Raw genomic sequence first — 15315 nt, 5'->3', positions numbered from 1 at the left:
ACTTTGAAATTTATTTATTTAGTTTGGATTTTTATACTCGCTTTCTATTTAAACATAAGTCTGTTAGTAGCCGTTGAGAATGTTTTGCCTATTCTTCCTTTTCTTAAAGTAATTTACGTATGAGGAATTCTTGCGTACTCATTATATTTGACTGAAATCAACATTAATATATTTTTTCTAATAGGCTTTGAGAGATAAACATAAAGATTTTCTATTTTTTTCTATTAATTAAAAAAGTAATATTTCAGATTCCTGTGCTTATATCAACTTATATTCGAAATAATCATGTGGTTTTCTTATTACTATTTCATTACATTTCCCTTAAATAGGGTTTTTCAAATACTAATTATAAAGCATTACTAATTTTCTAACCACGCTCTAGGTAGGTGGTCCTGGATATATCCGATGGTGATGCTCCAGCTTTCCGGCTTTGAGGGGTATGGAGCAACCCTTTAATTGCCATTCTGACCCAGAGTGGTAGTACCTGTTAGGGTTCCAACTATAGGTTTAATAGAAACCGACTTGAAAAAAATAGAAAAACAAATATACTCTATTAAAATTATTTCTTAAAAATAACTGGATTTGGCATTAAATCACCGTAAAAGGGTTGATATGCCATCAAACAAAAACAAGCAACCAACAATCTAGGTAGGGGTTTTGTTCAACAAAATTTATTTGTGATAAAAGTATGGGTTCATTACTATACATTTCAATGTTTAAGTGTGTGTATATATTTACAAATACCATGTTAAAAGATCATTACCTCGAAACAACTTAGACTCTTTATTCCATCTAATTACTACATATTACTTGAATTATTCGACTGGTACTGATTAAATATTTCCACTTATAAGTTCTGCATGTTTATGCAGCTAAATATCAAACACTTGTCATATCTTGCAATATACACTTGCTAAAATGAGATTATTTGAGCGAAATGTTGTATAGTTTTCATATTCTGAAATATGTTAGCAATGGCTCTATAACGTAATTGAAAACTTTGCATACTGATTGAAAAAACTATTTAAAGTATAAACAAATAAGAAACAACCACTATACATAGATTGTTTACTAAAAAAAGACTTGCTTAATAACTCTTATCTGTTTTTCTGCTCTTACCAAAGATATTTCTTGTAACTATTAGAACTTCGTAAATAAATTTCTTTAATTAAAACCATTCAAAGTGGATATTAATCTCATAAGCGAATACACTGCATTTTGAACAACACTATATTCGTCCTCTTATTTCTGACTATACCAATTTATGACACCATGAACCTGTTATTTCAATGCTTGGGGTGATTCGAATGTAATCGCATTGTTTGTTATCTATTCGAAAAGTAGTCATCTGTCCTTTAAACTCATTAAATGGAAATTATCAAATCTTAAAAGATGTCTGAGATTTATATAAATATATTCTGGTGAAGAAAATAATGAATGCTTAACATTTTTGATTCTCTTGTCATATTGTGTTCAGGGTACGTACTATTACTACATGTATTGTTACTTTTTTTATTCATAACTAAGTTATTAATTTCTGTTTCTTTTTCAGTCTGTGCTCAGTCGGCGCGGGGAATTTTCGCTTTGTACATCTTAAACAACCCCGTGTCCCACCATGTTGTCCAGGCCTACAGTAACGCCCTGCACCTACCCGTCTTTGTACTGAACGTCGCTACTAGACACCAGCTGCCTAGTTACCCGTTCGAAATAAATATGAGCCCGTCCTTTGTGCCTGCTATAACAGAGCTCATACATTTCTTCCGATGGAGAAGAATATATTACATTTTTGATTCAGATGACGGTAAGTCGTTTTTTACCATTCCCACGCGCGGATTTGTAGCATTAGAAACACTTAAATGCCTATTAATTATCTATTAACAGTTGCGCTTAAACAGTGTTTCATTGTTTGAATTTCCATACAGCTTCATACATTTTAATAATTATCGAAAATTCAATATAATTGGTTACATTTAATGGATATTAATGGGTTCATGAAAATGAATACACTTTAATAGACACACACATCACCACATAATCATTATGTTTAATGTATATAGTTTTAACATCTGTTTTACATGTTAATATGTGTAGGACAGCTTTAAGACTTCACATCTTACCTTTCCCTTGTCCGGCTTATTCCTTTTGTTATGGTAGGTTACTTATATTACTTTATTCTATAAATTTTACCTACCACTCTGAACTGAAGTTGCTATATCCACTGTTCTATACTTACTAACTCAATAACTCTTTTTCTTTCAATATGGCCGAACAACAAAAGTCTACTCTTCTGCATGCATGTTCTACTCATGAGGTTACTAAAAATGAAGTCGATCCTGAAGACACCTCAAATATTGTAGTTTGATATGCATTAGGGGACACACCGGTTCTCTTCAGATCATCGACGTTAAGCAACGTTGGGCCAAGTTAGTACCAGATGGATGCCCATTTGAGAATTTTAGGCGCTGTATGTGCTGTCCGCTTTTATCGGCATTTGTTTCCACTCGTCCTGTACGTACACTTTATTTACCAATGTCGACTCAGGAGAGGTGTGGTTGGAGATTGCGAGCCTCCTGTCACAAAAACATCATACGCAGTCACCCCATACGGTGGGGTATCCATAGTCTATAAAAGACTGAAGGAGCCTTCATTTGCATATCAATGAATTAGTTGCCCTAAAGAAAACGTTATAAATATGATCGTAGACGAGAGGACTGGGGTAGTTGGCAGCAAATAGAACAAGCGTTAATTATCTTTATCTAATAAAATTACATTACATATATATATATATATATATATATATATATATATATATATTGAATTATTAGTCACATACACATGTATTTCATCCTTTTTCGGGAATCATCAGTGTGGAGGATTATTGTTTAGCCGGTCAAACAATCTTTAAAGACATGTTAGTGTGGAAGTTCGCATTACTCAGTAAATTTTCCAGCTTTGTTATAATATTTTTGAATGACTCGTCTTTGGGATTTAGGACTACTTACAAACTATCATGATAAGTAATTTTATTTTTTATTCAGACAACATGTCTTCTGTAATATTCTGGGAATCATCCGTATAGAAGACGATTTTTGTGTTATTCCACGACTTTCTTTTGATATGCCGATAATATTTGTTGTTAAAATCCCTAGGCAATAGAAAAAACGAAGTAGTTTAATTTCTTAAAATACATTCAGAAAAAGTGAGTCAGTTTGTTTCATTGTTCTGTAGATTTTAGTTCATTAACCGATTTACTGCCAGAAATGTTGTGGTGGTCCTATCTTTTAGCTCATATAATCATTTATCTATTTTGCTCCCGTTCCGACGAGTTTAACATAAAACAAATCGTTTGGGTTTGATGTCAACAGAATTGTGATCGACCGAGATCATTATATACCAGACTTATTCTTCTGTTTATGATGAAAACAAAGTTGTCTCTGACTGCCATTTAACACTATCTATTCAATCGCAGATTCTACTTCCTTGAAAAGAACGTCGATGTAAGAAGCAATATATCTTAAGCTGCTGGATCAGCTATCTCTATTCCAGTCCATCAACAAGTTCATTAATTTCTGTTTGGGAAAGTTATTGGTTCATGTGAAATAATTTTTTATAAACACCTCAAGCTTAATCTTCGGTGATGCACTACTCTTATTGCCAATTTTAGATTCCACATTATATGTACTTAGACAGCAACATCAATCAAACTCCGGGCCTGTCAGATCATCTCATTGAAAGCCGTCAATTCCCAGTTCCGACATTGTACAAAGCATCGTGTTCTGACAATCTTCGGCATTTCTTTTTAACGACCCAGGCAATGAGCCTAAGTTATAGTGTAGTAGAGAAAAATACAAAAATATATATTTTCCTTAACTAACGTAGACTATCCTTGCAGGTCATGACTAGATAGGAACAAATCTGACATTATGCTACTGATTTTTTGTTAACACAAAAACTGGTTAGAGGGTTCCCTAAATTCTGCACGCTATAAGATATAAAAATTATACGAGAATTTGCAGTTTAAATTACTTTTGACAGATTACCACCTTTAGCATTTTTCCTCTCAGTATGTTTTCTTTAACTTTGTTGTTTATTTCAGACACATATCACGATACACTTTCTAAATTTTAAATTAAAGCTTTTATTTCTTTATAAAGAATTTACAATATTTTTATTGTAGTTCAGCTGAAGGTAATGGCTACCAATCATCGACTATCTATTGCCTCGTTTAAAAGAAGGTCGTATTTCTTTAGTCTCTACAATTGTTTCATTTCAGACGCTTAACTATTCTCCTATTTATGCTGTGTCTATTTTTCGCTTTGCAGGCTTAATCCACTTACAAGATATTTACGATACATTTAATGATTCCAACAAACCTTTGGATGTTGTCGTTCGTCGCGTAGAAGACTTAGACAACTCCCATAGAATGTTACGGCAACTCGACCGACTCGATCGGCCACTTGATCCACGCAATATTGTCGTGGTTATGTCCAGTACATCAGCTTACCGACGTCTACTTAACCAAGTAAGTATATTATTTTTTTTATTAAATGAGCTCTTATGCCTAAGAAAAAAAAATTAAACTAAATTCTATAAATAATGAAACAAATTAAACTATATTATATGAACGGTTATATGAGAATATGAAGAATTTGACGTATAATAAATATATGAAGACAGCCAGACTCTTTATTACATTACAGGAAAAGAGCCATAAACTGTTAAACAACAACGAAAAAATTAATATATACAATTAAGTCAGAAGTGAGATGTTTTTTATTACATCTGTTAATTTTTCCTTCCTTAAAATTAGCTTATTTTTTTAAGGAATGAGATATGAGTCAATCTCGAGATGCCATGTGTAATACGTTATGATATTCGTGAAATGTAATTTAAGGTTGGGGGCATGTATACACATCATTTCTTTTTCTAGTATACTTCGTAAATATAATCTATAGTATAATAATAATAAGTGTGTATAAATATTTTGTATATATATATATATATATATATATATATATATATATATATATATATATATATATATATAACATCGTTTTGAGGGTGCAGAATTTTCTAATAGCTAAAGATAGACCAAATTTAATTGAATGAATTTTAACACTAATAGGAGAAAATCTAGCTGACCGATTTTGTTCATCAATCAACTGAGCAAAGTGGAGGTATAACAACGATTAAAAATAATATGAAATGGAAATATGGCGGGGGACAGAAAATAGATAGGGAAATATATATATATATATATATATATATATATATATATCGATAGATAGATAGATAGATGCATCTATAAATTATTTATATAAATTTTGAAAACATCCAAACTGACTATAAGTGTCTATACTGTGTTCCATAGCAGATATAGTGTAATATAATAATTCTAATACATGAACTATGTAAGGTATTTTTTTTATTAATATACTCGAATGAGCTGTGTACCGGCGTTTTCTGCTGAAAGTTTGGCATAAAGCCGGAACAGATTTGATAAATGACAATCCCTGAAAATAAATTAAAATATCGCAACGAAAATAGCCGACACTGATGGTCGTAGCTAAAACGAAATCATTTGGCTTACAGTCAAGCATTGCTGGACAGCTAACGGAAGCAACTGGCTGTGTTTGTAACACTGCTGGTTACTGACGATTACTACTGGTTTGGAGCGATTGCTTGAGAGTACTAACAAATACTGGCGTCTACATATACTGATAGCAGTCACAGGCGGTCATGATCATTGGTCGACTCTATTTGATGTCTCCGAACTAAAATCGTCCGTTTTCAACTGTTGGGCATAGTCGGGTACTAGTATCAACTGACTTTCACTTAAGTACATCTGTCAGTCACTGATAGTCACGTACGGTAAATGCTGTGCTGAGGCAGTTACGTTCAATGGTAAACACTAGCTCTCTTTAAAACCGATACAGTCAGTTCCCGCCGGTCCATGTCATATCAGTTATAGGCGTCAATTTTCTGTTTTCAATAGCGAGCACTGGTAGTTACTGGCATTTAGTTGCGGTTTGAGGCAATCACTTGCGTTTATGGGTTTGCACCGGTGTAGATATTTTTTGCACTTATGTAGAATACGGACGATTTATTTTTAGATATTACGTTAAAGTTAAATTTAACTTAATCCAGTACTGATTGTGTATTACAATGCTAGTAGAAAGTACATAATAGTCAGAAAAAGCTCTCATATTTTCTGTTATGCACCGGTGTAGATATTTTTTGCACTTATGCAGAATACGGACGATTTATTTTTAGATATTATGTTAAAGTTAAATCTAACTTAATCCAGTACTGATTGTGTATTACAATGCTAGTCGAAAGTACATAATCGTCAGAAAAAACTCTCATATTTTCTGTTATGACTGGGTTTATAAATAATAATCTCATTATTTCAGCATAGCCCGTATTTTTTTTATGTACCCATTTGTTAACTGATAAACGTATGAATATAGCATCTGTATATGAAGATGTATATAATGCGTACTGTATATCAAATAAATTATGTTTTTTCTCTATGAATAACTTTGCCTATCATTTATGACTATATAAAGATGATAATAAAAAACAATGTCAGTTCTGATATGCGAACCTCTTTATCGGGCACGACAAGAGCATGAACATGGATAATAGTGTGCGACGTTCGTAAGAGTAGAAGTTATTTTTGTTTGTTTGTTAACGACATATTGTTTAGATCTTAATAGACTTTTTAACTGTTCGAAATTCTTTCGAGTCGCAGATTCCATAATCCGATAAACCTATGTGAACTGCTAATCAAATTTACCGGAACTTAATCGTTACTTGTGAAGGGATGGATGCGTATTTAGGTAGGGTAGCCTAAAGAACAAATAATAAATGTCGAAAATAAAGAAAATAAACTCTAGTAAATGTAGATAAGGTAAAAACAAGTCCATAGTATTGTCGAGGAGATTAATAAAAGTAAATAATGAGTAAATAAATATCCTGTGAATAGGACTGGTTTGGAGGAGTGACTCTCGACAGATATATTATAAGAATATATTATGATAATGAATAAATTCGATTGATAATATCCGTTAAATTTACAGCAAGTATTGCCGAGATAGTGTGATAATATTGAATTTGTCTGTAGTGTTTCTGTTAGTATTGCAATAATGTCTTCTAGACGGAAAAATCATCTCATATATATATATATATATATATATATACATATATATGTATATATATATATAGTCATGGAAGTTAACACTATTTAAAAAAGCCTATTTAATTCGTATATTTTTATCATTCGTTGGGCAACTACTTATTCAGTAAGTCGTTTAATCACCGGCAATCACTGCATCAACTTGCTCTCTCTAATTCACAATAGTCTAACATGTACTACTAAAATAGTTTTGGATTTCCTTAATTAATATATTCTGAGTAATTTTAAACGATTTAAAAGCATCAGAATTACGAATAAATGTTTTATTTAACTGTTAAATATTTTAGTTTTATCACCACTTTGTTTAATCATCCTTATTACTAAGCTAGAAACTGGGGGTAGAAAACCTATTAATTTAAAGGTAACGCAAGCTATTTTCAGAAACTCTGACATAATGGTTCTATAAAACATAAATACAAAAAAGGTACTATTTTTATGAGGCATACAAACTATTTAAAAGAGAAAGGGTCTCTTTTATCCAATATTTTATAAACAAAAATGTCATACTCAGTTTTTATATCTAAATCCAGAAATGTAGCTTGTGTTTCTCTATGTTTACAATTTAATTCTAACTCCTTTGCATATGTAAGATGTTTTTAATGCTTCGTTATCGTTTATACATATGAGGGTGTCAATAAATCTCCTACAACAATGATAATTTTATGTTCTGGATATATCATTTTTTATTTGTGATGACATATATATATATATATATATATATATATATATATATATATATATATATATAAGCTAATGTTCACAGTAGGGCAGTGACAACAGATTAGTCTTTTCATTCTTTTGACTCTCGGGTATATATCCGATACAGTTCGACACACTTAATCAACCCAGACCCACATCTGTCTATATAAAATATTAAGGATATATACTCAAGAGTCAAAACAGTGAAAAGAATATGCTGTTGTCAAAGCCCTAGTTCACAGATATTATATTACCTAATAATATTTCATGTGTATATATATTATGTGTGTATATATTTGTGTATATATGTGTTTATATATATATGTGTGTGTGTGTGTGTGTGTTTAATGTTATGTAAGACTGTGTGTGTTTATATGTGCATTACATAACTGTGTGGCTACGAGTGCTTGAGGCCGCTTCTTTTAATTAATTGAGACTTATTATTTTGCGACATAGAAAGAAAGCTTTAAGAACAGGTTCGTTTATTTTTATCGAAAATTACACAATTGCACAAATATTTTTCAATGATGAAAAAAATTGTATCATATTCTGTTAATCAGAATTATTTAAAACGACGACCAAATGAAAACATTCCTGATTTCGTTTAATATTATATCCTGAAAAGAGATGGAATTCAGTCTCAGAGATATCCCACTTAATCCAGGCTCCAGGAGCTTAAAAATAAAATGTTTTCCTAGGGGTACTAGTGGTACCTACAAAGGCCACCCAACTCGTTGGGGATTCGTAGTTTTCAATTATCTTTCCAGACAACTTGCTACCACACCTAGCGTAGACACAATCATCGGGATTACTTAGGTTTTAACCATATGCATATGTCTTACTTTCAGTGCCATTGGAGCATAATTGCAACACTTGTCGTTCTTCCACTCTATCACAATCTTGTCCCAGGACACAGAAAGTTTACAATTTGCCACATCTTTAAACTTTGGCAATGGTTACCGAATCCAGACGGCTATGTTCCGATTGCATAGTTTTCCTGATACTTTTGTCCCGCCATATCTCTAGACTGCCATCCTCACATGTTTTAACTTCAATAGGTACCTCCACAGATCACTTCTCACCGTACATCACGATACACCTTTCAGTATATAAGCCCCATGCAGCCGTACCTTCTACGGCACTCTGTCTGGCTAATAAAAATATAATAGTTAGCAGAATCCGTGGAGATTCCACGGTAGTTGAAAATACCACCACAAAAGCAAACAATAGAATGTTCTTACATAGAATAGTCAGTGCTATATTAGATCCGATCAAACCATGAATTAAAAAATAAATATTTTTGTAAATAAATACGGATAACTGCTATAAATATATTATTAAAAAAATAGAAGTAAGACACTGGCTGGCGAAAAATAACATTTGTATTTTGATCTTCATCGACCAGACACTGACTGGCGATAACTAACGTAATATTGTAACCTACACCGACAGAACACCGGCTGGCTACAGATTACTTATTAGTATTATGATCTGCACCTACCATACACTGGTTGGCAGTAAATAAGTTATTAGTATTGTGATCTTTACCAACCATACACTGTCTTGCAATAATTAACTTTGTATTGTAATCTGCAATCGTCAGACACTGGCTGGTAAAAATTAACGGATGAGTATTGTGACCTGAACCCACTAGACACATGTCCACTAAAAATAAACTCATTAGTATTATAATCTGTACCCAAAATACACTGGCTGACGCTGAATAACTTATATGTATTGTGATCTATGCCCACCATAAACTGGCTGGCGATAGATAACTAATTAGTTTTGTGATCTGTACTCACCATACACTGGCTGGCGACAAATATTTTATGAGTATTGTGGCCTATATCCACGGTACACTTGCTTGCGATAAATAACTCATAAGTATTTTGATCTGTACCCACCATACACTGGCGGGCGATAGATTATTTATGAGTATTGTAATCTGAACTTACTATACACTAGCTGGCGATAACTAACTTATTAGTGTTGTGATCTGTATCCACCGGACATTTGATGGCTATAAATAATATTAGTACTGGCATCTCTACCCATTACACCCTGTCTGGCGATTAATAACATGTGGTCTGCATCCATTATACACTGGCTGGCGATAACTAGCTTCTTAGTGTTGTGATCTCTACCTACCGGACACTGGCTAACGATAAATGACATGAGTATTCTGATCTGTACCCTCCATACACTGGTTGGTAATATTCCATTTTCATAAGAGAATTTAGTATGATAACGGTTGATGCAATTTGGAATATATCATTTTTATTTTAAAGTATGTTTACGAATACGATGATAACGGACGAAGCGACAGGCGTAATAATAATAATAATAATAATAATAATAATAATAATAATAATAATAATAATAAAAATAATAATAATAATAATAAGCAAGAACCCGTGGAAAATTCATGATAGTTGAAAACATAATCACATAAGCAAGCAATAGAATTTCCTTTAAGTGTAATATTAGATCGGATCATGAAATAAAAAAATATTATTTTTGTAAAACAAAAATAGATAACTGCTTGAGATATATTATTACAAAAAATTGAAGACACCGGCTAGCTAAAAAATATTAGTATTTTGATTTGCACCGACCAGACACTGGCTGGCGAAAACTAACTTATTATTGTAACCGAAACCGACAGAACACTTGCTGGCTATAAATTACTTATTAGTTCCCAGATTTAACGAAGAGGGATCTATGTTTTCTGTGGCGTATGTGCTTCCGTGCATCTGTTAGTCCGTGTGTCCGTTAGTCCGGACTATTGCCAGATAACAGTCCATTAGTTTTTCCTGAAACTTTGCTACAAATTGTATTTCATAAAATAGATGTGCACAGTAATTTTTTTTATTTTTTTACAAAAATTCCCGTTGCGCCTCTAGGGGCTCAAAAGAGGTGGAAAATGCCCCAAAATTATGGTTCGCTTCCATCTGGGACTTTTAGGGCTAAAAAGCATGCGTTTTTTGAGCTCTTTTTTCATATTACTCAAGAACTTAAGAATTTACCTATATAGTAATTTTTCATGGTGCTGAATTCAAATATAGGGGAAGTCGGAGTAAGTTGAGCCAATTTTCCATTTTGGCTCTTCAGAACCAAAACGACTAATTATTTTGCAAAGATGAGTGTATTATTATAAAATTCTTTTATTTGGGAACATTTTGAAACAAGTTGCAGTTTTCTGCTAGTACACCTAAACCGACCATGTGCTTTACAAAAATGCATATCAAATGGCTCAACTTGCCCCGACCATGGGGCAAGTTGATCCAACCTTTGGGGTAAGTTGTGCCACACAGGGGTAAGTTGTGCCACGCAAAAATGTGTTGCAAATAAAGAAAGAACAAGCCCAAAATTGTTGCTGTGGTTATAAAACAAATTATAATAATGAAGTAGAAATGTTAATTACAGCGAATGAACCAGCACAAAATTTGAAACATATCTGAATGTAAGTTAATGAAGTTGCCATTGTGACAAGTCACAACTGAAAACGAGCTGGCTAGAACAACGGACAGAACTGCCAACACTATTTGGCTATGGCAGCTTGTAAACAACATCTTCTGCATTGAAACCCGCTTCGTCCTTTGGGTTTGGAACAAACACAGTCTTGTCCGTTCCTACCTTCCCAGCAACTTTTTGAAGGAAAACACCTTCAAACTCGAAGTCCTCCCCGTTGAGAGTGTCAACCCGGGCAATATAGTTCACAGTTCGTGATTTGCCAGCACATTTGACAGCCACAAAGTCACCTTCGATTATTGGGCTATACAGATCAATATCACCATCACTATCTGATGACACATCATCAAATTCAAAATCTGAATCATCAGTGTCACTTGAACATGGGGTTTTAGATCTCGGGGGACATGACTTTTTCCTACCAGCATTGAACAAACACTGCTTTGTTTTTGATAATAGGCTCCTCTTTCTATTTTCAGAAAGGGCTATCAGCTTCTGTCGTTCAGGGCTGTCAGTCAAAATCTTTGAGCTGCCCTTTTTGTGACCACCCCTTCTTGCCTTCCTTGGTGCTGCTTTCGGAAATGGCTGAATTACAGATGGTGAAATATATGGACGATGCATGACATCATGTGAGCTAGATGAAACACAAGACCCAGATGCGGATGGTTGAATAAGATCATCTTCTTGCTGTTTTTGTGGTCGGACATAATCACTGTGCACGGGTCCTGCATCTTCCACATTAGAATTTGCCTCAAGGCTTTCTGCAGCCACATTTTGCTCACGGTCAGTTGGAAGAGAAGGGGAAAAGTCAATTTCACTAAAGATGTCCCGGTTAAATGGATGAATGCCCGAGGTTTGGAATCCAGCAGCAATGTTCAATGGTGTCATGTCAATCATCTGGGCATGGTTCACTAGAGCTGGGATTTCATATATTATTACTGTTTTCCCTGGATTGGATCGTAGCCACTCATCCATGGCTCTGTTGTACGCTGTTTTGAAGGGTCCATACACTGACCGGTCGAGCGGCTGGAGACGATGGAAAGTGTATGGTGGAATGGTCAGTAAGAAAACGCCATGAGATCTTGCTGTGTTCACAACATTCAAAGAAATGTGTGTGTCATGGTTGTCGAGGATTAAGAGGATTTTCTTTTCTGATGAGCATCTGGTGTGCTTGATGATGTGATTTAAATATTCCACAAACACCTCTTCATTCATCCAGCCACTTCGTGTTGCCCTCCCTATGCACTGTGTTGGTCCACCTCTGATGAAGTGATCTCTGTAGTGGACTCTGGAAAATATGAACAGAGGAGGCACGACTGATCCAATTGCACTCACAGTGTACACCACCGTTACCAATTCCCCGCGTTCAGCGGAGGTGATTGAACCAACTTGTTTCTTTCCTTTTTCTGTGTCAACGGCTCCAGGGTTTTGAACGGTGATGCACCCAGTCTCATCAGTGTTGTAAATGTCACTTGGTGAGAACTTGTACTTGTCCATTATCTGACTCAAGTTGTTGAAAAATTTATCAACAACTGGGCGGTTGAAGGCTGTTGCACGCCTAAAAGATGTTGCTTCTGTCACTCTAATTGCGAGGTTCTGGCGCTTCTTGAAGCCTAACCACCAATCATGTCCTGCTTTTTTCTCACGATCCCAACTTGGTGGCAGATTGAGAGTTTTTTAGCAAACTCATATGCCAGTGTGCGACATCTTCTCAATGACAAACCATGAAACATGTCTGACAATTGTTTCACGTGGTCAGCCAAATCCCTTTCCATTTCAGGACTAAAAACCAATTGCCGTAAGGAAACAGGTGTATAAGCAGTCCCTGCTGGTTGACTGTCTTGTTTGTCCATGTACCGCTTCAGTGTCATTTGATCAATGTTAAAGTCCTCTGCAGCACTCCTCACACTCTGACCTCCAGTAACAGCGGCAGCAACCTGTTCCATAACGTATGTAGAAGTTTGTCCACGATTTGTCTTTCGCACGTAGTGGCGCATGTCTGGTGGGCTTTTTTTCTGTGAAACACACAAAAAAGAAAAATGAAGTTAACACAATAAATCCGATAGTGATGTAGAATATTACTAGAGTGAACTAGTTGATTCAGTGGAGTTCCTGGCATAAGTTTGGAACATTGAACAATGAATGGCAGAATAGCTGGCATCTGTAGAGAGGCACCTGCGTCTCCTGGCATGTTTAGCCAATCAGGCGCCTCCAAATGGAATAACCCACCATGCCTGACTAATTGTAGGCTAGTCCATAATGGTGGAGAGGGGGGTAAGTGCATTCTTGATTCTACAATGATAATAATAATAATGTTAAAAATAATAATGATAATAGTAATAATAAAAATAATTATTAGTATTAGAATAACAAAGCGCCTGTACAGCATGCAAATTCCTATCCAAGCACGGCTTACGCATCTTAAACATTTACCAGGTAACCCATAGATCTAATTCATATACAAGTAGAGCATGTAACTTATACAACATGCATTTTGAATTCACTTTATAACAGGCCTACTGATGTGGTTGCACATTCATCTGTTTCTTGAAAACGTGTAAAAAGACATATGGGGCAAGTTGAGCCAGTGGCACAACTTACCCCATTAGCATTGGCTCAACTTACCCCAGTCTGACCTCATTGAATTGTCTGTTCAAATGCATGCATCTCATGTGTGGTGAATGTAAAAATCTTTTACAGGTATGAAGGCAAGTAATTGAACAAACAACTACCACATATTATATCTAATCAAACTATTACTACACACAAGAAACATGAACTCACCTCTGTAACGCTTTATTTTACTTTTTTGGCACGAAATGTGATTTTCTTTTACTGCATCAACCTCCGATATTGGTTCAGTAAAACAAAATGGTGGAGGTTAAAGTCACGTGATCAGTTGTTTATAGATTGCATACAAACTTGGATTGGCTTAGTCAATTGTGGTTAAAAGGGGGTGGCTCAACTTACCCCTATGCTCAACTTACCCCGACTTCCCCTACATGTCTTAAGGCGTGAAACTGCATCGTTTGTGCGTCTTCACTGGGACCCGCCGTTCTCAGGAGCTCAAAAGTGGTCACAGATGCCCAAAATTGCAAAAAAACATAAAATGACACTTTTTATCCCATAACTTTTGCTCTATCCATTAGATTTTTCTGAAACTTGGCAAAAATGTGAAGGCAACATTGGTCCTTCACACTTCTCACATTCATCATTTCTTCACTATTTTTGTGGCGTCATCTCACATGCAGCACAAGAGGGGCCGATGTGCGGATTGTTAGTATTGTAGTATGCACCCATCATAAATTGCCGCAATTGCATATATTACAGTAAATAACTTATTAGTATTGTGATCTTTATCAACCATTTATTAGCTTGCAATAAGTAACTTTGTATTGTGAGCACACATAAGACACTAACAAGCAATAAAAAAAGCTTACTAGGATTGTGATCTGCACCCAGTATACACTAGCTGGCGATAAATAACATTAGTTTTGTGATCTGCACCCACCAAATACTCGCTAGCGATAAGTAAAGTATTAGTATAATGATCTGCACCCACTAGACACTGGCTGGCGATAAATAATTTGTTAATATCGTGACCTACACACACACCAGACACTGGATGGCGATAAATAACTTATTAGTGTTGTGATCTCTACCCACAAGACACTGGCTGGTGATAAAGATCTTATTAGTATTGCGATCTATACCACCCATAAGTTGGCTGGCGATAACTAACTTAATTCTGTTGTGATCTGTACCCACTATACACTAGCTGGCGATAAATAACTTATTAGTATTGTAATCTGCACCGATCAGACATTGGGTAGCAATAAATAACTTAAGAGTAATGTGATCTATACACTCCAGGCATTGGCTTACGATGAATAACATATGAGTTTGTGATCTGTAGCCACCACACACTGGCTGGCGATTAATAA

The 15315-nt window shown here is 34.8% G+C and overlaps 1 protein-coding gene across 2 annotated transcripts in view; it reads left to right on the top strand.

The window, feature by feature from the left end:
- Positions 1–15315, top strand: part of LOC145242245 (glutamate receptor 2-like) — an 815605-nt gene that overhangs the window by 265404 nt on the left and 534886 nt on the right. For both annotated transcript variants that reach the window (XM_080105285.1, XM_080105346.1), the window contains exons 3-4: positions 1553–1801; positions 4323–4522. In XM_080105285.1, coding sequence (XP_079961411.1) covers positions 1553–1801; positions 4323–4522 — 449 coding nt within the window. The remainder of the gene's footprint in view (positions 1–1552; positions 1802–4322; positions 4523–15315) is intronic.

The sequence above is a fragment of the Euprymna scolopes genome, chromosome 1 (assembly GCF_053919585.1).
Source record: "Euprymna scolopes isolate OS-2025 chromosome 1, ASM5391958v1, whole genome shotgun sequence".
NCBI classification, from domain to species: domain Eukaryota; kingdom Metazoa; phylum Mollusca; class Cephalopoda; order Sepiida; family Sepiolidae; genus Euprymna; species Euprymna scolopes.
This window is presented reverse-complemented; position numbering and strand designations above follow the sequence as displayed.